The sequence below is a fragment of the Eurosta solidaginis genome, chromosome 4 (assembly GCF_040869045.1).
Source record: "Eurosta solidaginis isolate ZX-2024a chromosome 4, ASM4086904v1, whole genome shotgun sequence".
In the NCBI taxonomy this organism is placed as follows: Eukaryota; Metazoa; Arthropoda; class Insecta; order Diptera; family Tephritidae; genus Eurosta; species Eurosta solidaginis.
In genome coordinates, this window is record NC_090322.1 from 248,992,746 (window position 1) to 249,019,365 (window position 26,620).

At 39.9% G+C, this 26,620-nt stretch overlaps 5 protein-coding genes across 10 annotated transcripts; 2 read left to right on the forward strand and 3 right to left on the reverse strand.

Moving 5' to 3' along the window:
- Positions 1 to 4,237: 4,237 nt before the first annotated feature.
- Positions 4,238 to 5,077, forward strand: LOC137251270 (UPF0184 protein CG14818-like). The gene is made up of 2 exons (XM_067785581.1): positions 4,238 to 4,595; positions 4,654 to 5,077. The coding sequence occupies exons 1-2, from the start codon at positions 4,487 to 4,489 to the stop codon at positions 4,896 to 4,898; spliced, it is 354 nt and encodes a 117-aa protein (XP_067641682.1). The 5' UTR covers positions 4,238 to 4,486; the 3' UTR covers positions 4,899 to 5,077.
- Positions 4,965 to 6,901, reverse strand: LOC137251267 (WD repeat-containing protein 18). 2 transcript variants are annotated; one of them, XM_067785577.1, is made up of 3 exons: positions 6,771 to 6,901; positions 5,937 to 6,706; positions 4,965 to 5,766 (listed from the first exon to the last, which is right to left on the reverse strand). In XM_067785577.1, the coding sequence occupies exons 2-3, from the start codon at positions 6,687 to 6,689 to the stop codon at positions 5,179 to 5,181; spliced, it is 1,341 nt and encodes a 446-aa protein (XP_067641678.1). In that variant the 5' UTR covers positions 6,690 to 6,706; positions 6,771 to 6,901; the 3' UTR covers positions 4,965 to 5,178. The 2 variants fall into 2 exon arrangements, with proteins under 2 accessions (XP_067641678.1, XP_067641679.1); XM_067785578.1 differs by having other exon boundaries at positions 5,937 to 6,703; positions 6,771 to 6,900.
- Positions 6,802 to 8,019, forward strand: LOC137251269 (tRNA (guanine-N(7)-)-methyltransferase). Its single transcript, XM_067785580.1, has 3 exons — positions 6,802 to 7,107; positions 7,166 to 7,673; positions 7,733 to 8,019. The coding sequence occupies exons 1-3, from the start codon at positions 7,007 to 7,009 to the stop codon at positions 7,835 to 7,837; spliced, it is 714 nt and encodes a 237-aa protein (XP_067641681.1). The 5' UTR covers positions 6,802 to 7,006; the 3' UTR covers positions 7,838 to 8,019.
- Positions 6,937 to 25,715, reverse strand: LOC137251266 (cyclin-L1). Of its 5 annotated transcripts, none has more exons than XM_067785573.1 (5): positions 25,087 to 25,713; positions 24,589 to 24,979; positions 24,106 to 24,530; positions 23,761 to 23,976; positions 6,937 to 7,115 (listed from the first exon to the last, which is right to left on the reverse strand). In XM_067785573.1, the coding sequence occupies exons 1-5, from the start codon at positions 25,608 to 25,610 to the stop codon at positions 7,076 to 7,078; spliced, it is 1,596 nt and encodes a 531-aa protein (XP_067641674.1). In that variant the 5' UTR covers positions 25,611 to 25,713; the 3' UTR covers positions 6,937 to 7,075. The 5 variants fall into 5 exon arrangements, with proteins under 5 accessions (XP_067641674.1, XP_067641672.1, XP_067641677.1 ...); XM_067785571.1 differs by lacking the exon at positions 6,937 to 7,115 and adding an exon at positions 10,126 to 10,297 and having other exon boundaries at positions 25,087 to 25,715; XM_067785576.1 differs by lacking the exon at positions 6,937 to 7,115 and adding an exon at positions 20,745 to 20,787.
- Positions 7,162 to 10,113, reverse strand: Rtca (RNA 3'-terminal phosphate cyclase). Its single transcript, XM_067785579.1, has one exon. It carries the CDS (start codon positions 9,845 to 9,847, stop codon positions 8,765 to 8,767), a length of 1,083 nt encoding a protein of 360 aa, XP_067641680.1. The 5' UTR covers positions 9,848 to 10,113; the 3' UTR covers positions 7,162 to 8,764.
- Positions 25,716 to 26,620: the final 905 nt, after the last annotated feature.

The window sequence follows — 26,620 nt, forward strand, 5'->3', positions numbered from 1 at the left end:
AATATACTTATATTTGCTAGATTGGTTGGTATATATACATATTTTTGTTTTTATTTACTGATATTTTTTTTGTTATATTATTTACATTTTTTAAGTAAATTTTTTTTTTTTTTTGTTCTCAGCCTAAAGCTCGAATGTATTTGATAAAGGTGTACATACAGGTTATATTATCTTTAACGGATTTCTTAAAAGCTCTATCCAGTTCCTTCTGAGGTAATAATTTCTGATGTCGATAAAAGCAGGGCAGCCAATAAAAATGTGGTTTAGTGTTATTGTTTCCCCGCAGCGTGCACAGGCCGGAGCTGCCTCACCAGTAAGAAAGTGTTGGTGAGTGTCCAAATTATAACCAAGGCGTAACCGCGAGAAAGTTTGTATTTGGGACCGTGCGATATTTGGGAGATATAAAATCTCTGTTTATACCAGTATAATGGTGGTGGATGTAGTTTTGCCATTCTCGTTTCATTTTTGCGTGAATATGTCTTTTGATTGCTGTGCGCATATCTATCTTTGAACATGTGGTATCGTTTGTAACCGGTGACTGTGAAGCTATTTTGCTGCACTGTCTGCCATTTCGTTTCCTTGAATACCAACATGCCCTGGTATCCAGAGCAGGCGTATTTTCGTATTGTTGTTGATGAGCGCATCTCTGATTGTTGTAGAGTTGGATAGCGCGTTTTGGATGGCTTGAAGTATGGATTTGCTGTCGTGCATATAAGAGTTTTGCAATTGTTTTCCAATGCCATAGTTACTGCATGTTTGATGGCAACTGCTTCTGCAGTAAAAACGGATGTGAAGTCCGGTAGTGTTTGCACCCTTAGAGTGGCACCGTCTGAGTCGACCACTGCGAAACTCGCTGGTGCATGGTCGGACTTTGATCTATCTGTAAACCATATGTACTAGTTTTCGGCTGCGTAGAATTCTTTACATTCTTGGAACATTGTGCAAAAAGCTTCTGGAGGTGTGGTGTCCTTTTTGAATTTGCATTGTGAAAAGTCCCCCGACGTTTTATTGATTTCCCATGGTGGGGCTTGTGATTGGTAATTTTCCGATGTGTTGTATAGTTCCAGGCTATTGGCGATTTCGAGTACTTTATGCATTGAATATGGATATTTTTGTCGACCTCTGGCACTGTTGATATTTTTTAGTCACAATCAATGATCGAGTTGGTTGGAAAGAGAAGTTTAGGAGCAAGTCTCGCATGGACTTGGCACATTCGTTCTTTAATGGTTGGTAAGCCTGCCTCCGCTAAAATGTTTATAATGGGTGTTGTACGAAAAGCATAAACGCTTGCACGCGCAGCTTGGTGATAAGCTGGTTTAAGCGGGAGTCAATGGTGCCGTATGTGGTATCGCTGTAGTCGTATCCCTAACGTAATCAGCTGTTTATCGTTACGACGGTAAACCAAAAACCATTGTGAATGATGACAAAGTGTGATCTCTTCTGCATAAACGTCAAAATTCCAAAGTGATTGGATCACCTGATTCGTATTTGCTATAGCTGTCTCATTCTGTATCTCTTTCTATCACCCGCTGAAGATAGGCGCCGGCATATTGAACAGCCTGTCAAAACGCTGAAAAGTAGCCATAGTGAACAGCCTGTCAGGCAGTTGACTGATAAGAGATCACACTTTGTCATCATTCACAATGCCAAAAACCATGGTTCAATTATATGGTTGGCTCATCTCATCAGCTGATTTTATTTATTTCATTGCATGGTCGATGGGATTGTCAAAAGGAGATGGCAAACTCAAAATGAAACCAACACATTGGCACCATTTTCTTACACTTACAAAAACTGCTAAGTTTTGTGTTTCCATTCCATACCATTCGCACCATCGCCAATACGCAGATTTTGACAATTTGAACATGCATATTTTGTTATTGTACAGATGAGTCAACCATATAGTGGAACCATGCCAAAAACCAATTGGTTGGCTACGATACGGTTACGACCTTAAAGCCTTCCGCGATTTACAACCAGATTGACTGAATTTTTGTATGTGTGCGTGTCGGGTATTTGACGCTTTCCCGCGACTATCAAATAAAAAGCCATCAATCAACATTTGCATTGAGAAACCGTAGCGTTCGGACGTGAATATGTATCGGATGATGACTTTTTTACTTGCAACTACAGCAGTTTTATTAAATAATAAAAAATTAATAAAAATTGTATTAAATAATAATAAAAGCTTTACATTCCATACAGCTGCTAAACATTGATAATTTTCAATAAATTTTAATATGAATTGCTGTTCTTCCGCGCACTTGTTCATTTTGAATGTCGACACAAACTAAATACAACACTGCGTTTTGTCAATCACACCCCGCGACTATCAAATAAGCTAGCGTCAAATGAAAAAATCAAAAATTTTTGATTTTCATCAACGTGTAGCCGACAACAAATACGTGTGTTACGAAGCCACCCGACTGCACTAACACACACAAAATTCAGTCAATCTGGTTGTAAATCGCGGAAGGCTTTTAGCGGCCCCAATAATCGATTGCATTGATTCCCATAAGTAGTCGAATCAGCTATTATAAGGTTACCGATACGGTTACCGATAAAGCACCAATGTCTGCAGCTTTAGTGATGTTGATTGCAGATTTAGGTGAGTTCCAGGAGAGAAAGAGCCCATAGGCGATTTTACTTAAGATCTAAAAATACATGTGACCCGGTCTATGAAAAGGTGGCTTATGACTAAAAAAAAACAGCTGGTTGGTCCACCCTGTTGAAACAACAAGATTCATTGGACTCCCGGTAGAGGACATTGATGACAATTAATGATTGGTCGCACCTATTGGATGGGCAAAGCACAACAACAACGACCATCAGTATCGATAACACGCCTCAAGGCCTTCGGGGGTAGCGATAAACAACAACAACGAGTACATAAGAGCAAAGAAGTCTTAAGAAAACGTGTACCGATCAGGAAGACAGATTAATTCTTACGGACTTAGAGACGCCCTTGGGCGTGAACAGCAAGGTGCCACAAAAGATTTGTAAAAATTACGACTCCGATTTTGGGATCTAGCCCAGAACACCCCGTGCGATGAAATCATCTCTTATACTGGCAAGAGTTTGACCGTTTTAAAAATAAATTATTTTTTCTTCACATGAAGCAAAACCATTTTTTTTTTATTTATTTTATACTAAAAAATAAAAAACACACACCTTAATGTCACTTAAATAATAATTTTTATTTTGTAAATAAAATTACAAAAACAATACAAATTGTTTCGACACTCGCGTGGTGCCTTCTTCAGTTGTTTGTGTCAAAAAACCATTTCTGTTGTTGTTGTATTAACGATAAAGCCACTCCCGAAGGCTTTGCTTGCTTGCAACAAAAGTTGGAAGTTGGCTACTTTTTCATGTCAGATGGTGCCAGTGTCACTCAATCTGCCGTTCTCTTGAAAAATACGTAAAATTTACTCATAGTACATAAAGCTGCAGACATTGGTGCTTTATCGGTAACCGTGTAGGTAACCTTATAACAGCTGATTCGACCAACCTTATGGGAATCAATGCAATCGATTATTGGTGCCGCTATGGTCGTAACCGTATCGTAGCCAACCAAATGGTTTTTGGTTTATCGTCTAACGATAAACAGCTTATTACGTTAGAGATACGACTGCAGCGATACGACAAACGGCACCAATGAATCTACTCATAACGCATAAGATTGCGTCATGGTTCAACTATAATTGAGCCATGGATTGCATTAAACAATAGCCGTGTTTTTTAACACGCGTATATCCGTTTACGCTTAAACTTTATATTGACTGCTAAGAGACAAACTATAAATACACCTCTGAAATTGCTGCGCATAAATTTTGTCCTACTAAATTTCAATACGCATTATACTCAGATGTAACTGAAATATGTGTCTTTGTTTTACCCTGTACACTAATTCTATGTATTATATGTGTGTCCACAATTCATCGCAACTGATTCAGCTATATGTTATACCCTATGGCCATCAGAGCGTTGCGTCTCCGCTTTTCGGTACACCCTGTTGCTGTAGCTAGTTGTTTTACCACAGCCGCTAGATGGGTCTCCTAAGCATTATCTAAGCGAAGATAGGCGTTTTTTAACACGCGCAAACGAAACGTATACGCGCGTGTTAAAAAACACGGCTAATGTGAATGATATCATTCACAATGGCATTAAATGCATCTATATGTGACGGGGCTTTAGGAGCCTGGCAAACTTGCCATATCCATTAAAAAAAAAAAAAAAAAAAAAATGCCATATCCATTGTAAACCTAAAAACCAAAACCAACTTGACAACCAAAAAAACTGTCAAATTATTTACGAAAAATTAAAAAAATGAAAAAAACATCTCAATTAAAATATAAAACTCAAAATTACATACTAAAAAGTCACTTTTAACTTTAATTCGCACTCTCCTTGCATTGCAATACAACAAAAACAAGTTGAAGAAACAGAAGCACCAAGACAAAACGCAATAAACACTGTTTAAAAGAGAATGGAAATGTCAGCTGACCACAATAGCAACAAATCCAACGAAATGACTCCCAAAAATATTGATGATCCTGTGGACACCAATGCCAATGGAGGTGATACTGACTTGCAAGGTGAGTAATGTTTTGACATGGAACACAAGGAAAATAACAAAACTTTTGAATCGTACAGAAGTGGCGGCAGTGAACCAGAGTCTAGATGAGCTAACACGCGCATTGGATTTCTTCGAACAACGCACTGACGATATTATCGCACAGCTCAGAGTATTGCTTGATTCAAATCGTGAGATACGACAACAAATAGCACAAGATAAAGAATTGGATCTGAATGCTTCTTTGGCTGTAGCAAGTATAAGCACTACCAATAAAATGCCCAGCGGTGATGCAGAAGAGAACATAAATAATATCACCGAATAAGTGGCATTATGTGCTTGTCAGTCTTGTTCAGGGGAGATACGAAATATGTATACAAAAGTATTAATATAATTTACTTTAACATTCGTTTACTTTTGTTTAATTATTTAGCTTAAATTTATGTGTGGACATGAATATTAGAGAAATAAAAAAAGAAACAAGCAAAGCTTGCGTTAAAGTAAGAGGATTTCCTATACTATCACATCGCAAAGTTGATAGGCACTTGCTGACTCGTTCCAAGGATGCATACACATATTTACAACGTGATAATAAGGGGAACATTTCATCGCTTATTTTTTTGCTCCAGTAATTGTTTTGCCGACACCTCAAACAATTGTTTGTTAATTAGTTTTAATTGCGCCACTTCTGCACGTAAACGTTCAATCTCCTTCGCTGCCTCTTCATCTGTTGTCTTTGCTGTAGGCACTCCCTCTGCTTGTTGCGCAGCAGCTGCACGCGACGTAGAGGCTTGAGGCACGTCAACATTATCGAACGGATATTCTGATGTAGGCCACCATTTGTAATCTGTATCTGCATTTTCTTTGGTGATTAGAACTTCTATAACTTCGTTATCATCCTCCTCAGGTGGATCGAGCATGCGACTTAAATTAGCAGCGAATTTACGTGGTTGTTTATGCTCTGGTTTAAATATATCTGGATTTGAGAGACGTAATTTTAAATTCGTTATAGGTCCTTTATGTTGCATCTTTTTTATAAGTTGTCGACTGCTGGTATCCCAAATGCATACTTGTTCATCATGCCCACCTGAAATTAATGTACGGCCATCTATTGATAGAGCTAAACAACTAATTACGGTGCCCGCTTTGTGACCTTTGAAAATATTGGAATGTTCCCTTTCCACGTGCACTTCCTTTTGATGAAAAATTTCGAGTTAAATAAGCTATTTAGAAATCAAGTGTAATGTAGCCAGCTCAAACCAAAAACGAACTAATATTTATGTCAATGCAACAATTCCAGATCGGAACAATTTAGTACGTTTTTGCTCCTTGCTCGTCTTTTGAATATGTGCATATATGTTACCTTGCTTTCAACGCCCTTATCAAGATTAAACTCATAAATGTTACCCTCATTAGTGCCCACAAACACTTTAGTTTCCAAAGCATTCGCAATAACGCTATGTAGTGCCTCAGAAAATACGACTGTCAGCAATAGTGCACCCTCTAGTAAATCATATATTTTACAAGTGCGATCTAACGACACAGTCATCATAAATGCACGTATACCCCCAAAACCAATATGAACATCCGTAACTGGTAGGCCATGATCGGTAAATGTATACACAGGCGTTTGACTCTCTTCATCGCGTGCACATACAGTTGTTAAATTCCACAACATTACACTACCATCTTGACCGGCTGTTGCAAAATGTGAATCGTCATCGAAACGTATACAATTTATAGGTTGAAAATGTTTTGCTATAGAATTTAGCATTTTTCCCGACGATATACGCCATATATAAATTGTTTCCTGTACTGCTGCTAAAAGGTAAAGCTTATCTGGTGATATGGATATAGAATTTGCACGCCCAGGCAATACAAAACGTGTTGATGTAATTTGCTGGTGAGAACTTATTGGCCAAACATGTAGCAATGGTTTTGTACTATTTGCCGATACTATATAATGACGGCCTACTAACGACAGCGACCGTTGTTGCATGACACCAGCACCTTTGTATGACATTAAATTAGTGCCTGTTTTATAGTCCCATGCCGTAATGGAGGCTTGAGATTCATTGGAGTCTGTGGTAAAGAGCACCTCTACTAATTCCGGCATTTTCAGTTATAAGTCTGCTATAAATATGAATTTTTATAATTATTGTATTCTTTTTATTGTTTATTCATATTTAGTATTTACCGCAATTGCTTCCTGAACGCATTTGTATGCACGTGTATTTGTTTACGTTTTTGGGCGCAACAGCTGTAGAGCACATACGCACAAGCAGATAAACGCAAGTAAGCACAAGCGCACAGCTGGCCATAAAACGTAAAAATTGATGGATGGTTACTTTTGTAACTTTGTTTTGTTCATGAAGCGGCATTCAGAAAAAGTTAATTCAGAAACATTCAAGAAAGCTTAACAGCAACACGAAAATGGTGGAGGAGCCAGAGAGTTGCAGCATATCGCTGCCACAGAAGCGATATTACCGACAACGTGCCCATTCAAATCCAATTGCTGATCACTGCTTCGATTAGTAAGTACCTAAATACAACAAAGCAAAAAATTAAACACTTTTAACTTTATTCTTTCAGTCCCGCACATCCAGATGAAGTTAATTGGCAAGAACTCTATCCAAATAAAACGGCTGAGCAACAAGTGGAATTTGCCGATATTGGTTGTGGTTATGGTGGGTTTCTTGTGACCCTAGGTGAAATGTTTACCGAACGTTTGGCGATTGGCTTAGAGATACGTGTTAAAGTTTCTGATTATGTTATCGATCGCATAAAGGCTTTACGTATACTCCATCCTGGAAAATATAATAACATAGCTTGTTTGCGTACAAATGCCATGAAATATTTACCAAACTATTTTTATAAGGCGCAATTGGATAAAATGTTCTTTCTATATCCAGACCCACATTTTAAACGCGCCAAACACAAGTGGCGCATCATAAATCAAGCTTTGCTATCAGAATATGCTTATGTTTTGAGAAAAGGTGGACTTGTATATACAATGACTGATGTTGATGACCTTCATACGTGGATTGTACAACATATGGACCAACATGCGTTATATGAGCGTTTAACAAAGGAAGAAGAAGTGAGTTTGCATAAAGATTAAAATTTAAATAAAAAAAAAACTCAATTCATATTCTTTAGAATGCAGATCCAGTTACACCAAAATTGTATCAGAGTAGCGAAGAAGGCGCTAAAGTGGTTCGTAATAAAGGAGCGCATTTTTTGGCTATTTTTAGACGTATTTAATAGTCATCAAATAAAAAAAAACTCATTTTTATTCACTTATCAATATATCATACCCATCTAAAAAGAGCTATGCCTTCTGATCGATCTATATAAAAGAAATTTAATGAAATGACCAAGGCGCGATATACCTCCGAGATTTACACCGTGCTTCTCTTCCAACTTGCGTCGTCCTATTTTTTACTTTCAGGGAAAAGGCAACATACAAGACATCTAGCCAGACGATTCTGATTAACTTTTCTAAACGCAGTGTTCGAAGTTGCAAAAAAAAGCTCTTCAAAACATTTATGGGCCACTTGTGACTGAGATGGTCGTAGAAGCTTTAAAAACAGGCTCCTGCGTTGGCAAAGTCATGTTATGCTAATTAATGAAGATGCTCCGGCCCAGACGGCAATTTTATCGGCTCCCGCCTGTGGACGTAAAAGAAGGCCCCAACTCCTTTAGAAAGATTGGAAAGCGAGTTAAGTTTCCCTTTCCTCAAATATAACGCCGTTGTCGGTGGTATGTAAAGAAGCGGTAGGTCCGCTTATTTGGGCAGGAAAGACGGCTGATACGGTAGTGTCTAGGGCCAAGCTTATAAGCGGGATTCAAGGCGTTGTTAGGCGCTTTATAGCTTCCCCAACTCAATTGACAACCTCATATACCCGAGGCGAATGCTTTTAAAAATGTTATTTACCAGGCGAGTCTCTGGTGACCAAATTTTCTCATTGATCTAGGGGGTGGGATGCCCAAAACATCGGGGAGTGTCTTTATCGCTACAAGAACAAAAATACGAAGCATCAGGTTGAAGCACCTCAAAACCGAACTCTAAAAGTTTTTAAATGATCCAAAACAAAGCATTTTATCGAATAAGATCGCTGCGCTCCATAGAAGACAATACATTAGTTATAGTATATAAATAAATAAATATGCGTCCATATATTTTTAAATTCAAATCTGCTTATTTTGAAAACCGATACCATCACATGATAGTATAAGCTGTCCACTTCCAGTTGTCTCTTGATCTATTTGGAACTTAACGCCAGTCATTAGCTCTGCCACATGTATTGCGGTGCGTGTATGCTGTGTGAGATTTGTCGTTAGAATACGTGATGTACCATTTGCTAATGCCATAAAGATTATTAACTGATCCTGTACATGACTATCCACACAAATGCCCTCAGTCAAATAACTCATCAACTCCTTGCCAGCTGTACGGCCTAAAGCAAAACCAGCCACCTGTCGATCGCCCAATGCGGATGACCCTAAAATACAACCGGTTGTGGTAGAAGCTTTCAATATAACACCAGAACCATTATCACGCGCTACATTGGCGTTTTCCTTGTATGACTCCACTTGTGGTTGAATGCGACATACGTTAGTTATTTCTTGCTCAGCTGCCTTCCGCATGTCTTCTGCAACCCGTAAGGGCAAATTACCAGCAACAAAACACCAACCACATATTTCAATTATACTACCGAATCGTGTTAGATTAATTGCTTTTAAATTCCGTATAGGAGGTATTGTTACTTTACACCGTCCGCCACCGCGTGGATAATAACCACGTTGTATAAGATCAAAATCAAATGAGACGCCAAAATTTTCCAAGTTAGGACGTAGTACTTCGGTCATTGTGTCCACCTGTGGTGCCATGCCTACATTTGTACCGCCAATAAGATCCAACTCTGATGTATGGCGTCCAAAAATTAGCACTGGGAGCGCAGCTTGCAATATTAATGCTATGCTTGCTGCAGTCTGTGTATCTACGGTGTAACGCCCTGATTGTATCATACCTGGATGAAATTCGACCACAGTGGACTTCATTTGATTGCCTTGAACATGTGCATTGGTGATTTGTTGTAAAAGATTTAAACCGTATAAGTGTTGATTGGAGAGACCAGGATTCGGTCGATTGGCGCGTATGTTGATGACTCGTATTGGTCGTCCCAAAATGCAACTCAAGCTGAGTGCATTGCGTAGTATTTGTCCACCACCTTCCAGGTAACTACCGTCGATTTGGAGAACTTGAGACATTATTGAACAAATTTGAAATAGACTCCAAATGCTAATGTCGGAGGTTCTGGAGCATTGTAAATCTTATAGTAAACAATGTTCTGGAAGGATGTCTAGCATCAGCTGTTTATTTTCAGCGCAGTTTTGACATTTGGAATGCCGGTATTTCAGTGTTGCCAGCAACCACACCACCACAGCTCACCCACATAAGATTGTGCTAAAAACATCTGAACTAATGTTTGCATTCGCAATGCGCCACCTTCTATAATTCCATCATGACCACCACTAAAGCAAGGTGCTCACAAGGCTACGCGTCATAGACGCTGCAGACGAAATTTGTACCCTTTGATGCCGAACACATGTATTTGAATGGAGAGCTGCATACGAGGCGTCAGCTGCATGAAAGCGACAAAGCATGAAATTTTCGTGTAGCTAACCGTACAGCAATGTTGGTCGCTTAGCGTACGTACGCTTGAAAAAAAGGAAGAACAAGATGTTTGTTTACATTTTTTTGTATGCAATTAGTAATTAGTTAAAAAATGTTACTTTAGTTAATAAAAGTGCGTGAAAGGTATATTACCAAAGCGAAAAAGAGTCTTAAACCCCACACCAGCTTGGTTAGACATTGTTGAAGCGTTTAAAAGGCTAAAAAGTGTTGGAAACTAGAAATCACCCTTTTCTCTAGCACGCGGTGATTTAAAATTGCCTTTCATAATTTACAAAAGCAGAAGCAGAAAGGCGTGAGTGCGAGGAGCTTGAGCTGCTAGCCACCAGGAATAACGCCCGAAAATTCTACCAAAAAATATGGCGACAGACGGAAGGTTTTAAGACCGGGGCAAACTCCTGTAGGAATGAAAACGGCGACCTTGTAACTGATGTCCAGAGAGTGCTTAGATTATGGAGGGAATACTTCTCTGCTCTCCTAAATGGAGGCAGCAATTCACCGCGCAGAGATGAAGAACCCGATCCCGCAATCGATGATGATGGAATATATGTCCCCCCGCCCGATTATGACGGAGTTAGAATAGCAATAACCAGATTGAAAAACAACAAGACCGTGGGCGCTGATGGATTGCCTGCGGAGCTATTCAAATTCGGCGGCGAGGAGTTGGTAAGGCGCATGCAGCAGCTTCTTAGCTATGGGCGGACGAAAGCATGCCCGACGGTTGGAATCTAAGAGTTCTTTGCCCAGTCCACAAGAAGGGGGGATACTGCAAAATGCACCAACTATCGTGGAATCAGCCTTCTTAATATCGCATACAAGGTCCTTTCAAGTGTATTGTGCGAAAGATTGAAGCCCACCGTGGACCGGCTGATTGGACCTTATCAGTGCGGCTTGAGACCTGGTAAATCTACCATCGACCAGATTTTCACAAAGCGCCAAATCTTGGAAAAAACCCGTGAAAAGAGAATCGACACACATCACCTCTTCGTCGACTTTAAAGCCGCCTTCGACAGCACGAAAAGGAGCTGCCTATATGCCGCTATGTCTGAATTTGGTTTCCCCGCAAAACTTATACGGCTGTGCAAAATGACGTTGAGCAACACCATCAGCTCAGTCAGAATTGGGAAGGACCTCTCCGAGCTGTTCGAAACTAAACGAGGTTTCAGACAGGGTGACCCCCTATCATGCGATTTCTTTAATTTGATGCTGGAGAAAATTATACTAGCTGCAGAACTTAACTGCACTGGAACAATATACTATAAAAGCGTGCAATTACTGGCATATGCTGATGACATTGATATCATCGGCCTAAACACCCGCGCTGTTAGTTCTGCTTACTCCAAACTGGAAAAAGAAGCGGTAAAGATGGGTTTGCTGGTGAATGAGGACAAAACGAAGTACCTGCTGCAGCCATAATTTCGAAATAGTAAAAGACTTCGTTTATTTGGGAACCAGCATCAACACTAGCAACATCATCAGCACTGAAATCCAGCGAAGAATCAATCTTGCCAATAAATGCTACTTTGGACTTGGTAGGCAATTGAAAAGTAAAGTCCTCTCTCGGCGAACGAATATCATACTCTACAAGTCACTTATCGTACCCGTCCTGCTATATGGGGCAGAAGCATGGACCATGACAACAGCAGATGAAGCGGCTTTGGGAGTGTTCGAGAGAAAAGTTCTTCGAAAGATTTATGGACCTCTACACGTTGGCGATGGCGAGTACCGAAGAAGATTTAATGATGAGCTGTACGAGCTATACGCAGACATCAACATAGTCCAGCGAATTAAAACGCAGCGGCTGCGCTGGCTAGGCCATGTTATGCGAATGAAAGATGATGCTCCGGCCAAGAAAGTGTTTCTATCGGAACCCGCCTATGGAAGCAGAGGTAGAGGGCGGCCCCCACTCCGTAGGAAGGACCAGGTGGAAAACGATTTAAACTCCCTTGGTGTGACCAATTGGCGCCGGTTGGCGGAGCGAAGGAGCGACTGGCGCGCCTTGTTGGACGGCCATAACGGTTAAGCGCCAATTAAGTAAGTAATTTACAAAGGCACGGGGATGCAAACAACGTTTAATACCTATTTTCCTTTGGTTTCGGGGACGGATATAGCTGAAGAAATTTAATTTTTTATTTTTTTTTTTCAATAATTGTTTGCTTTTTGTAGCGACGCTCGATAGTAGCTTCGTGTGCAGATCTTGAGGCCTAGAGAAATTGTAGCTATGTGAAATATCTTGTACGCGTCTGTGACGCGTAGCCTCGTGTGCACCTTGCCTAAAAGCCTAATGCTAATGTGGTAACAACTTTCTTCACCACGGCATCTTTTTTCATGTGGCAACTTTTGCACCCTTTTGGTCATTGGGTACTATTTTACCGGTAACGCTCAGGGTCGGGCCGTAACTAGGTAATTACATAAACTAGCCCGATGCATGTTAGAGCCAGCAATTATAGTTTTTTGTTTTGTTTTAAGTATTCGTTTCATTTGCTGGGTCGACTGCTAATACAAATGACGGTTTTGACTTCAGTATTAATAATCCGAAGGTGGAAAATAAAAATTTTAACTCGTTCAAAAATATTAAGCCGAAAAATGGCCCGCGGATCCCTCCGAAACCAGGCGAGGGATCCATAGTATTTTAGGGCAAAACACCTCTTTGCATTGGTGGCCTTCGGCCGCGCTTATAAAAAATTACCCTGGGTGGGTCCAACACCGTTTGGAGACCAAAACACTTATGTTCACAATTTTTTTTTGTGGGTACTACAATATTACAACAACCACATGAAAATCGCCAACTTCAACTGCAAATATCTCCGGACAGAGATACAATAGCCGTGTTTTTTTTTTACACGCGAATACGTTTCGTTTGCGCGTGAAAAAAAACGCCTATCCTCGCTTAGATAATGCTTAGGAGGCCCATCTAGCGGCTGTGGTTAAACAACTAGCTACAGCAACACACAACGCTCTGATGGCCATAGGGTATAACATATAGCTGAATCAGTTGCGATGAATTGTGGACACACATAGAATACATAGAATTAGGCAAGGTGCACACGAGGCTACGCGTCATAGACGCGTACAAGATATTTCATATAGCTACAATTTCTCTACGCCTCAAGATCTGCACACGAAGCTACTATCGAGCGTCGCTACAAAAAGCAAACAATTATTGAAAAAAAAAAAAAAATTAAATTTCTTCAGCTATATCCGTCCCCGAAACCAAAGGAAAATAGGTATTAAACGTTGTTTGCATCCCCGTACCTTTGTAAATTATGAAAGGCAATTTTAAACAACCGCGGACTAGAGAAAAGGGTTTCTAGTTTCCAACACTTTTTAGCCTTTTAAACGCTTCAACAATGTCTAACCAATGTACACAAACATCTTGTTCTTCCTTTTTTTCAAGCGTACGTCGCTCAGCGACCAACATTGCTGTACGCTTAGCTACACGAAAATTTCATGCTTTGTCGCTTTCATGCAGCTGACGCCTCGTATGCAGCTCTCCATTCAAATACATGTGTTCGGCATCAAAGCGTACAAATTTCGCCTGCAGCGTCTATGACGCGTAGCCTCGTGTGCACCTTGCCTTAGTGTAGATGGTGAAACAAAGACACATATTTCAGTTACATCTGAGTATAATGCGTATTGAAATTTAGAAGCACAAAATTTATGCGCAGCAATTTCAGAGGTGTATTTATAGTTTTTCGCTTAGCAGTCCATATAAAGTTTAAGCGTAAACGGATATACGCGTGTTAAAAAACACGGCTAATTTTTATTTTCTCTTGTAAGATCATAAATGCAACCATGTCAACTAATGTAACAGAATAAGCAAAAAATACAACCATGGGAACTAATTAATAGAATAAGCACAAATACATCACTGTAAAGGAAAGAAATGGAAGAAAGAGAAGATGGTAGACTTCCGGTTCATTATTGGATTGAGGAACATAGTGTACCTGTACCTTGTACACTATGTTGAGGAATGAAAAATTAAGTACTAAGATAATTAATCCGGACGTTTCTTCTGTTTTATTAAACATCGAAGGTAGAAGTTACACTTTCGATATTTTTGGGCGCGTATTAGCAGTGTCATGCTGTATTAAGAAATACTTTATTTATTATTTATTTAGATCAACACAGACACATAGCGGTCGACTACTGGATATAAGATACAATACAAATTACAAGGAAAAAAAACATGTGTAAAAACAAAATTTAAAGTAAAAACTTAAATAATAAACAATCAAATTAATTAAGTTAAATTTTAATTAATACATAAATCAAATCAAAAATAAAAATTAGTTAAAATTAATATTGAAATAAAATTGACATCTTATTTAAAAATCTTTGAAAAATATTGTCACGGATATTAGCATCACTAAGTTATCCCATCACTAAGGCGATGCTAAGGCCATGCCAAGCAGTATTTACGTTAATAATCAAATCAAGTATACACATATATAAGGCAGCCCAGAGAGATGTCACACACAGATGCATTTACTTATACGCCTATGTGCGCGCGAGAGAATGTAAACTACAAACATTCACATCAATAATTCAATCTTTATGTATCTACATAAACGAATAAATAATTGCGTCTACACATATGTACCATGTACGAATACGAGCAGCGGAGAGTCAATGCGCAAACACATGCATATATCTGAGAAGTTTGAGAGCTACTGGACTAGTAGATTCTGGAAGCGCCTAAAAGATGTATAAAATTGTGCAATTTTAGTTATAGCTGAGAAGATTGAGAGCTCATGGACAATGCTAGTACATTCTGGAAAAATGCGAACGAGGAAACCAAAGGGTATAAAAGGCAACAGATGAAGAGGCGCTGCAATTCAGTTTGATTTGAGATTTCGATTAAGCGCTATCTAGCGAGCTATAGCAGAATTATTTTGAATAGTAGAGTTTCATTTGACCTATCAATCAGTTTGGTTATTAAGCTTGCTATTCGTTGCAAAGTATAAGTGTTATTGTGAAGTACTGTAATAAAGGCCATTTTTCAATCATTCAATATTGGAGTTATTTATTCAACAGTTAGCGATACGAACTTAGCAGAGGGTTGCAAATAAAAGGATTTGCAAGTAAAATCGTTACAATTGGTGTCAGAAGAGGAATTGTTGAATAAATTCCAGAGGACAACAAGGACATGGCAAAGTTCAGTGAATTGAAGATCCAGCAACTAAAGAAGGAGTTGGAAGCCCGTGGATTGAATACAAGCGGCGTTAAGCTCGAACTTCAGGCACGGCTACGAGAGGCAATGGAATTGACGTGGAAGAGTATGACTTTCATCTTGAAGGCGAGGAAACAACAAAAATGGAAGAGACAGTTACGCAAACAGTTACGAGCACAGACTTGAACATGATTTTGGCTGCAATATCTGCTCAAACATCGACAGTGGCTTCTCAACTGGAATCGCAAAAGACAGATATAACATCTCAAATGGCATCCCAACTGGAGTCGCAAGAGACACGAATAACATCGAAGATTGAAGCACAGGAAACACAAATTTCTTCACAACTTGAAGAACAGAAGACGTATATGGTATCCCAACTGGAATCGCAGGAAACCCGTATAACATCACAATTGGAAGAACAGAAGACATATTTGGCATCTCAATTGGAAGCGCAAGAGGCACGTATATCTGAAATGTCGGCACAAATTTCGGAACAGGTATCATCGCAGCTCTTTGTGAAACTGGAAGAGCAGGATGCAAAAATTTTACAACTCGAGGACAAAATTGATGCCGAAATAGAAGCGTTAAAAGGTCGTATGGAGCAGTTACAACTAAACCGCCCAGCTGTTTCAGCGAGTAATCCAAAGGTAAAGACACCATCCTTTGACGGTTCTGTTCCTTTTCAGGTCTTTAAGCTACAGTTTGAGAAGACCGCAGCAGTGAACCAATGGAATGCTGAAGATAAAGTTGCAGCTCTGTTCGTGGCACTGAGAGGGCCTGCCGCGGAAATCTTACAGACCATCCCAGAGTACGAGCGGAACCACTACGAAACTTTGATGAGCGCTTTAGAGAGACGTTACGGAAGCGAGCATAGGAAACAGATATTCCAAATTGAGTTGCAAAACCGCTACCAAAAAGCAAATGAGACATTGCAGGAGTTTGCTTCAGATATTGAAAGACTGGCTCATCTTGCAAATGCAGACGCACCCGTGGAATACACTGAAAGGGTAAAAATCCAGAGCTTCATAAATGGCATACGAGATGTGGAAACGAAGCGGGCTACATATGCGAATCCAAAACTAACGTTTGCTGAAACGGTATCGCATGCACTGACTCAGGAAACAGCCTCACTTTTGAGTAAGCCAGCGTACAAAGCTCATCGCGTGGAAGTGGAAAAGCCAGACTGGGTAGACGCAATTTTGGAAGCATTGAAGGGTACGCAGCAGAAGAATAATGATGCAGTCAAATGCTTTAAGTGTGGAAAGCCAGGGCATATTGCGCGTTATTGCAACACCAACTCTAACAGTTCCAACAATGTGGGTGGTCGTAAACGCAGAGCAGAAGGAGATGAGCAAATCTCCAAGACAAATCAATCGTTAAACTAAAGCGAGTCAGCAGCAAGGGGCGACAGCTGACTCCCTCAATTGAATGCCCCATAATCTCTATCTCACAAATTGGAAGAAGGTCGAGCAATCTTACTGTCGGAGGACATGTGGATGGAAAAGAACGTTTACTGACTGTAGATACGGGTGCATCTCATTCCATCATTCGAGCGGATTTAGTCAACAAGAACATAAGACCATTGCATGGAGCAATATTGCGTACAGCCACTGGAGAAGACACCCAGGTAATTGGAGAAGTAGAATGTGAAGTAGCAATTGGGAACGTCACGGTACTACACAATTTTATAGTGGCAGGTATTGTTGATGAAATCATAATTGGAGTGGACTTCTTAATCAACCAAGGCATCAAAATCGATATGCAAAGCAAGACGATGCGATATAAGAACATGGATGTGCCACTTAATTTCGGCTACGAGAGAGGCTACAGTAGTAAACGAGTGCTGGTGGAAGAGAGTCAGCAAATACCACCAAAATCAGAAGCAGTAATCTGGGCAAAGTTTGATGGAGATTGTGGGACAAACAAATTGTGGGTTGTCGAAGCAGCAAATAAATCAGCACTAAACATACTTGTAGGAAAAACCCTGGCTATGACAAAACAAGATGGACGTATTCCGGTAAGAGTACTAAATGAGTTCAAGTCACCATTAAATTTGACCAAAGGAGCTATTTTGGGAAGATGCCAAGAGGCCAAAGTAGTTATTAACTGTGAACAGCTCCAGGAACACGTTTCATCTAGTAATACTGATCTTTCAAATGATATCACGGCATGGACGCATGGGCTAGAGGAAGCCTATCAGAGTAAGGCAAAACAACTGCTCATAAAATACGCGAACATATTTGACCAGGATGGTTCCAAACCAGGCCGCACCAATGTTGTGAAACATCAAATTGACACTGGAGATGCGAGGCCTATCCGTCAAGCTCCACGTAGTGTTCCACTAGCGAAGCGGGAAGTTGTGAGTCAAATCATACAAGAAATGAGTGACAGCGGCGTCATCGAACCATCAGCTAGTCCATGGAGCTCACCGGTAGTACTTGTAAAGAAGAAGGATGGAAAAATCAGGTTTTGCGTAGACTACCGGAAGTTGAATGACGTTACGAAAAAGGATAGCTACCCGTTGCCATGAATTGACGACACTCTGGACTCGCTATCTGGTACGAAATGGTTTTCCACACTGGACTTGAAAAGCGGCTACTGGCAAGTTGAGGTAAAGGAGGAAGATAAAGAGAAAACAGCCTTCAGTGTCGGTGATGGTCTTTGGCAATTTACAGTGATGCCTTTTGGACTTTGTAATGCACCAGCTACTTTTGAGAGACTCATGGACCAGGTACTGAAAGGACTACATTGGAAAACATGCTTGGTGTACCTGGACGACATCATCGTATTGGGCAAGAGTTTTGATGAACATCTTAAGAACTTGGAGGAAGTTTTCCAGAGAATAGCTGGCGCTGGTCTGAAGTTAAGTCCCAAAAAGTGTACGCTGTTTAAAAAGGAAGTAAATTATTTGGGCCACAATGTAACTACAGAAGGTGTCTGTACAGCGAATGAAAAGATAGAGGCAGTAAAGGATTGGCCAAGACCACAGAACCTACATGAATTGAGAAGTTTTCTTGGGCTGTGCACATATTACCGCCGATTTGTACCAAATTTTTCCAGCGTAGCCCATAGCCTCCATGAGCTTACAAGAAAAAACAAAGCTTTTGAATGGAAGAAGGAGCAAGAAGTGGCTTTCCAAACATTGAAGGAGCGTTTATGCACTGCCCCAATGTTAGCATATCCGATTCCAGGAGCAACATTTATTCTAGATACAGATGCGAGTGTATATGCTATAGGAGGCGTTTTATCACAACTGGTCGATGGACAGGAGAAGGTAGTTGCATATTACAGCCGTTCGATTGGAAAACCAGAGAGGAACTACTGTGTTACGCGGAGAGAACTTTTGGCATTGGTAGAGTGCATTAAACATTTTCACAAATACCTCTACGGCCAGCGATTCCGTGTCATGACAGATCACGCAGCGTTGAAATGGCTTCTGCAGTTCCGTAATCCGGAAGGACAATTGGCACGGTGGATCGAGCGACTACAAAGCTACGACTTTTCCATTGAGCATCGAAAAGGTAGTACCAATGGAAATGCTGATACAATGTCACGAAGACCATGTAGTTTGGAATGCAAGCACTGTTCAAAAGCCGAGGCTAAAGAAGACATTATAGATGTCCGGCTAATGAATATAACATGTACAGATGAATGGGACAAGGAGCAGCTAAGAAAGTGCCAGCTAGAAGATGCAGATCTGTCACGAGTTATGCAAGGGCTCGAACGAAATGAAAGACCAAACAGAGAAGAGATGTCAGCAGAGAGTCCCATTGCGAAGTCATATTGGGCACAGTGGAACAGTTTAGAATTGATATCCGGTTGCCTTCATCGAGTATGGGAGAGTGAGGATGGTAAATACAAGAATAAACTGATAGTTGTTCCCAGAAAGAGGATTCCTGACGTGCTCAGCGAGCTGCATAATGGTCGAAGCGGAGGTCATCTTGGAATCACGAAGACGCTCGAGAAGATTAAACAGAGATTCTATTGGGTTGGTTGCCGTCAGTCGGTCACTGAGTGGATTGCGAACTGCGAGGTTTGCAGCAGAGCGAAAGGGCCCAGAACACGAAGTCATGGCCAGATGAAGCAATATAACTCAGGTGCGCCATTTGAAAGGATCGCCATGGATGTCGCAGGTCCATTTCCTACTAGCAACCGCGGAAACAAATACGTACTGGTGGTTATGGATTATTTCAGTAAATGGCCAGAGGTATACCCAATCCCAAACCAAGAAGCAGAAACAGTAGCAGAAGTGGTTAAAAACGATGGGTTGCAAGGTATGGTGTACCAATGGAGTTACATTCTGACCAAGGCAGGAATTTCGAATCAGCTGTGTTCCAGGAAATGTGTAAGTCATTGGGCATTCGAAAAACACGGACAACTGCATTGCATCCTCAATCCGATGGTATGGTAGAACGATTCAATAGAACATTGGAGGAGCACTTAAGGAAAGTAGTAGACAAGTACCATAAAGAATGGGATACCCGCATACCATTATTCTTGATGGCTTACCGATCAGCAGTGCATGAGACAACGGGCCAAACCCCTGCAAAAGTAATTTTTGGCAATGACCTTAGACTGCCAGCTGATTTGAAGTTTGGGATAGATGCCAATGCGGAGAGAAATGTCAGGAAATCCTCTAGTGATTTGGAAGAAGAGCTAAGAGAAATGCATGATCTGATAAGGCAACGAACAAAGATTATGAGTGACAAGATGAAAGCCAGATATGATAAAGCAATTAATTGAGAAGGTTTTCAGGAAGGAGATTTGGTGCTGTTATACAACCCACAACGTAAAAAAGGTTTGTCCCCGAAATTGCAGTGTAATTGGGAAGGCCCATACAAAGTTGTAAAACGGATCAACGATGTAGTGTACCGCATACAAACCATCGGTAAACCACGAACCAAAATGAAAGTGGTCCATTTGGAAAGGCTGGCAACGTTTAGATCGAGAGATTTGTCTGATCGGGACGATCAGACTTAGGTGGAGGGCAGTGTCACGGATATTAACATCACTAAGGTATCCCATCACTAAGGCGATGCTAAGGCCATGCCAAGCAGTATTTACGTTAATAATCAAATCAAGTATACACATATATAAGGCAGCCCAGAGAGATGTCATACACAGATGCATTTACTTATACGCCTATGTGCGCGCGAGAGACTGTAAACTACAAACATTCACATCAATAATTCAATCTTTATGTATCTACATAAACGAATAAATAATTGCGTCTACACATATGTACCATGTACGAATACGAGCAGCGGAGAGTCAATGCGCAAACACATGCATATATCTGAGAAGTTTGAGAGCTACTGGACTAGTAGATTCTGGAAGCGCCTAAAAGATGTATAAAATTGTGCAATTTTAGTTATAGCTGAGAAGTTTGAGAGCTCATGGACAATGCTAGTACATTCTGGAAAAATGCGAACGAGGAAACCAAAGGGTATAAAAGGCAACAGATGAAGAGGCGCTGCAATTCAGTTTGATTTGAGATTTCGATTAACCGCGCTATCTAGCGAGCTATAGCAGAATTATTTTGAATAGTAGAGTTTCATTTGACCTATCAATCAGTTTGGTTATTAAGCTTGCTATTCGTTGCAAAGTATAAGTGTTATTGTGAAGTACTGTAATAAAGGCCATTTTTCAATCATTCAATATTGGAGTTATTTATTCAACAGTTAGCGATACGAACTTAGCAGAGGGTTGCAAATAAAAGGATTTGCAAGTAAATTCGTTACAATATTATTACCCCGAGTAATGTTCTTCTATTCTCTAAAGTTGGCAAACTAATGAGAAGAAGTCTATTTCTATATGGCGGAAGATGGTGATTTCATTCCCAGTTAAGACCGCGTAAAGCGAAGATTAGAAACTGCTTCTGTAACGATTAAATTCGATCTATATGATTTTTATACTCCGGGGACCAAATACAGGAACAATACTCAAGTATTGGGCGTACCGATGATGTGTAAAGGGTTTTGGTTAAATAAGGATGATCAAATTGTTTGGCCCATCTTTTAATAAATCCGAGTACACCCGATGCTTTGTTTACGATAGATGAAATATGCATGTTAAAGCTCAATTCGCATCAAAAAGGAACACCTAGGTCACATACTACCGATATACGCTACAAGGGAGCACCATCTAGCATATAGGATTTTAAAACTGGGTTGACTCTGTGAAATGTCATTAGTTTACATTTGCAGCAGTTCAACACTAGTAGATTTACTGTACACCATAATTGAAATGAGTCCAAATCGGCCTGAAGTAGATCCAAACGGGAAGAGTCAGAAGGCAAGTATGTATAGCATAGAATTACCGACGTGACTCCAAGCCAGCCTCCCAAATTATTGGAGCTGGCGATAAGGGTGTTAGGTTGGAAAGAACGTGATTCCAAGCCACCCACCCAAATCATTAAGTATTTACGGTAGTCAGTAGATATTTTTTTATTACTAGGAGTAAGTCGCAAATATCAAGTTTTTTGCAATGAATTTTTGTAAAGCGGTATTATAAATGACTCTTTCCACTTCCTTTTAATATTGCTTGCTTTAGAGATGCTTTCAATAGACATTTAAGAGGTTTACACAAGAATTAAGCACATGTTTTTAGTACAAAAGATGGAATTTCATCAGGTACCGTCTAAACCCGAAATTCAATACAGAGCGGAAGCGGATCCTAGTCCATAATCCAAAGTTGATACAAATTTGGAGCAGAAATCTGAACTGGAACCAGTCCGAAACCGCATAAAAATCCAAAACCAATCTAGGCAGAAACCAATTCATCTACTACACCGAAAGTCCTGGGTTCAACTCCGGGTCAAACCAACATACAAAAAAAAAAAAAATAGATACAGGTTTTTCCGAGCGTGGTCGCCCGTCGTCAGTGATTTGGCAAACACCTCCAGTGTATTTTTGCCATGAAAAACTTCTCAGTGAATAATCAACTGCCTTGCAGATGCCGTTCGAAGTCGGCGTAAAACATGTAGATAACACGTCGCGCCAATTACTAGGATATATTAAAAAGGAGACTACGCGTTGGCGATGGCGAGTACCGAAGAAGATTTAATGATGAGCTGTACGAGCTATACGCAGACATCAACATAGTCCAGCGGCTGCGCTGGTTAGGCCATGTTATGCGAATGAAAGATGATGCTCCGGCCAAGAAAGTGTTTCTATCGGAACCCGCCTATGGAAGCAGAGGTAGGGGGCGGCCCCCACTCCGTTAGAAGGACCAGGTGGAAAACGATTTAAACTCCCTTGGTGTGACCAATTGGCGCCGGTTGGCGGAGCGACTGGCGCGCCTTGTTGGACGGCCATAACCGTTTAGACGGTTAAGTGCCAATTAAGTAAGTAATTTATAAATTAAAGAGTGGATGAAAATCGACTTTATTAATTTAAAAGAATATGTTTTCTATACTTTAACCTCTATATTTGCACATGAAGTTTCACGAGCAATTAGTACACACGAATCTTTACATTTTTTCTCTCCATCCATCGTGATACGCTCTAGTTGTTGTTGTTGTAGCGATAAGGACACTCCCCGATGGCGGTGGAGTGTTATCGATATTGATTTCCTTTGCCGGATGCAGATACGGTACGTTCCGGTACCAAGCCCGACCATCTCGGGAACAATTTGTTATGACCACATGCGACCTTCTAGGCCATACCGCCCTCCCACGGATAGGTGAGGTTGACAATTGGGTTTGGGAGCTATTTATTGCGTTGGCAACCTGAAAGGGTTGCGCTACACAACCCTTTGAATCTATTTGGTATTTTAGTCGCCTCTTACGACAGGCATACCTACCGCGGGTATATTCTAACCCCCTAACCCGCTCTAGTGGGGAAGTCTAGGGCAAAATTGTTTCCGACGTAGTCGGTCTATCACCTTGTTGGTGCCAGTTGCCTGAACGTAATGGGTCTAAACATATCTCACAAAGAATCAACATTGACGACGCTTCAAAAATCCGTACTTATCACCAAAACAAAACATCACGACTGATAACAACATTAGTTTTGGTATGACGGTAGTGTACGGTAGGTTCTACAGCTCGCACAATTCATACTTGTGTTCTTAAAAATTAATTGAAGGACAATGCCGTATGTAGCACATTTATAATCCAAAATAGTATAAACGACAAATAAATACAATTTAATATGTTGTTTATTTATTTAAGAAATTCCGAGAGTAAAACAACTCGTTTACTATGAATCGGGCGAAAGTAGAGAGAAGAAAAATAGAAATTAGTCCTATGAATTATACTATATGTCATGTATAGTTATAATTAAGGAGCTATATTTGAAAATAAATGTTTACCTTTTTATGTAAGCACGTTCAATTTCACTTTGACGATGCTTATTTCCGGTACGATGTGTTGACTCACGACTCGAATGTCTATGATGATGCTTACTTGAATATCCATGATGATGTTTGCTTTCATGATACTTGTCACGTTCACGATATTTATCACCACTGCGATCACGCTCTTTACTGGAGTAATAATCATTGCGTTCATGATCGCGTGAAGATTTCCTAAAATTAACAAAATAAATATTTTGTATTATCTTAATCACAGTGTCCGATCCTAGCCACTTCTTTAAAACAAGTCTAAAGCATTTCACTCTGGGCTAGTCCTTATTTGTTCAAAGTTTACATTCATACCTTTTGCGGTGTTTTGTGTGGGGTGAGCTTGATGGTGAACGTGAATAATGCTTAGATTTCTTCTTTTTGGATACAGGTGGCGTACGTGAACGGCTGCGTGTACGATGTGATTTCTTGTTGCGACTTTTATATTCGCCAGTTGAGGGCGAACGTGAACGACTACGCGAACGTGAATTAAATTTTGGCGAACGGGAGCCCCGTGAACGCGACCGTGAACGAGAATCCTTATCAGATGATTTCTTTTCTGTTGGTAATGGCAATGGAACAGCGCGTTGTATAAAACCACCCCAGGCATTATGTGAACCATTATTACGATCTACAGTTGTAGTTGCTGGCGGTGTATTATGTTCTTTGTTTTTATTGCGTGACTCTACGTAATGTTTCTTTAACTCCTCTACTGCAGCGTCAAGTTTTTCAACATTTGGCTGCAAGGAATTTAAAATATTATAAATTTGTATAGTTTTATTTTACGAAACACTTTACCTTAGCGCGCATATATAATTCAGTTATACGATAACAAATATCAACAATATGGTCTTCGTCAACACGAAATACGCCAAACCATTGTGGATTATTTGGTAATGGTATACCTAGTTTACGCGAACTTAAATAGATACAAGCACAAGCAATTGTTTCAGGTTGATAACGCATAAAGACATCCGTACGTAGTGAATCATTCATGAAATTCCATGCCATTTGCATAAGTTTTTCATGTTTTTCATATTTTAGAACTTGCAAATACATTACAATTAACTTATGTGGATGTTTGACATGCACACAAAAACCCAATTCTTTTAATACACGACGCTCTGCTTTAATAACCTGGGTTTTCAAATTCGTATAGGCTTGATCTAGAATCATTGGTGAAATATCCCTGTGAAGAAAATGGAACCAGATAAATATGCATGTGTGAAAAAACTAAAGGTAGGATGAGAACTGGAACATCTAATTATAGAAAGTATTGCTTCTACTACTACTTACTTCTGTCCGCGAACTTGTTTGATGTGATGAAAAACATTGATTACATCTCGTATACGCCGAGGTGCTTCTTCAATTTTTGATGCTAAGCAAACGCAGCTCATCGCGACAGTCTCCATATTATAGCGTACAAAGCTCTTTGAATAAAAGAAACGCTGAAATATAACTTGTCCAGTTGCCATTGCAACTTGTGGTAACTTCAGTAAAATGCCTGCAGTTTGTATTAGTTCGCATCCGAGTATACGCAAATCCTTTTCAGTTTCTGGATCCAAACCGTCCACATGTGACGGCGTTGCTTTTAATTTTGCTTCTGGTATAAGACTATTTTCCAAAGTTAGCACAATATTATTGAAAAGTCTAGGAAACGCTGATTTTGAAGAGTACTGTGATTCAGTTGCACCGCTGGCATGGTTTCCTGTGCCGGAGGATCCGCCAGATGCAGACGTGCTTGCGTTAACTGAAGTAGATGCTCCTGCCATATTTACGAACTTTGCTTTTGTTTGGTGATAGATTTCGACAACGACCATTGGAATGGGTTTGCAATCATTTATAAAAAAATAAAATTTGTGAAAATCTTCATCCACAGTACAAGATGAAACAAATGTCAAATGAAATAAAGGCACGTTGCAGGGTTGCATATAAACTTATAACCGAACTATACAGCATAGTTTTAAGCGAGTCATTGGTGCCGTATGTCGTATCGCTGTATCCCTAACGTAATCAGCTGTTTATCGTTACGACGGTACACCAAAACCCAATTGGTTGGCCACGATACGGTTACGACCTTAGCGGCATTGATTGCATTGATTCTCATAAGATAGGTCGAATCAGCTGTTATAATGTTACTGATACGGTTACCGATAAAGCACCAATGCCTCCAGCTTTAGTAATTGGTTAAGCTAAGCTAAAGCTAAGTTTGCTTAAATTCTAGTCATTTAAACTCCAGTTAAACTCCTCCACAGTTTGTCAGTCACAGTTAAAGGCCGCTTTTAGGGTTGCCTTTTTGTGCGGCAACATTGGTTTTTTATTATTTAGATAATTTGGAGATACGCCAACAGCTGGATTTTATTTACCCAACAAATATGGAGAAAAACTTTCTCCAGCGATATATGTATATTTAGTTCCGGAGGTGATATCCAAGATCATTATTTAATTATTTTTAAACCAGATAGTTCTCGAGTTGATATCCACATTCATTCATCCAACTACAGTTCTCAAATGAATATTTAACACATTTTTCCAGTTGATATCCTACATTAGATATCGAGTTTAGGTGGAGTTGAAAAAAAATCCCCAAGGTGGTACCACCAAAGCCAACAGTTGTTTATTATGAGAAATATACACCTGGTTGATAGCAGTAATGAAGCGTAATTAATCAAAAATAAATTATATATTTTTATTTTCGTGAAAATACTGTAGTATGGAATTTTACATTTGAGTCCAGTAAAAGAACCACAAGTTGGGAACTATAAATTTTCAACTTAAGTAATAGCATTTTTCGCTTTATAAAAAATTCCCTCTTTTGCTGAGTACGCTG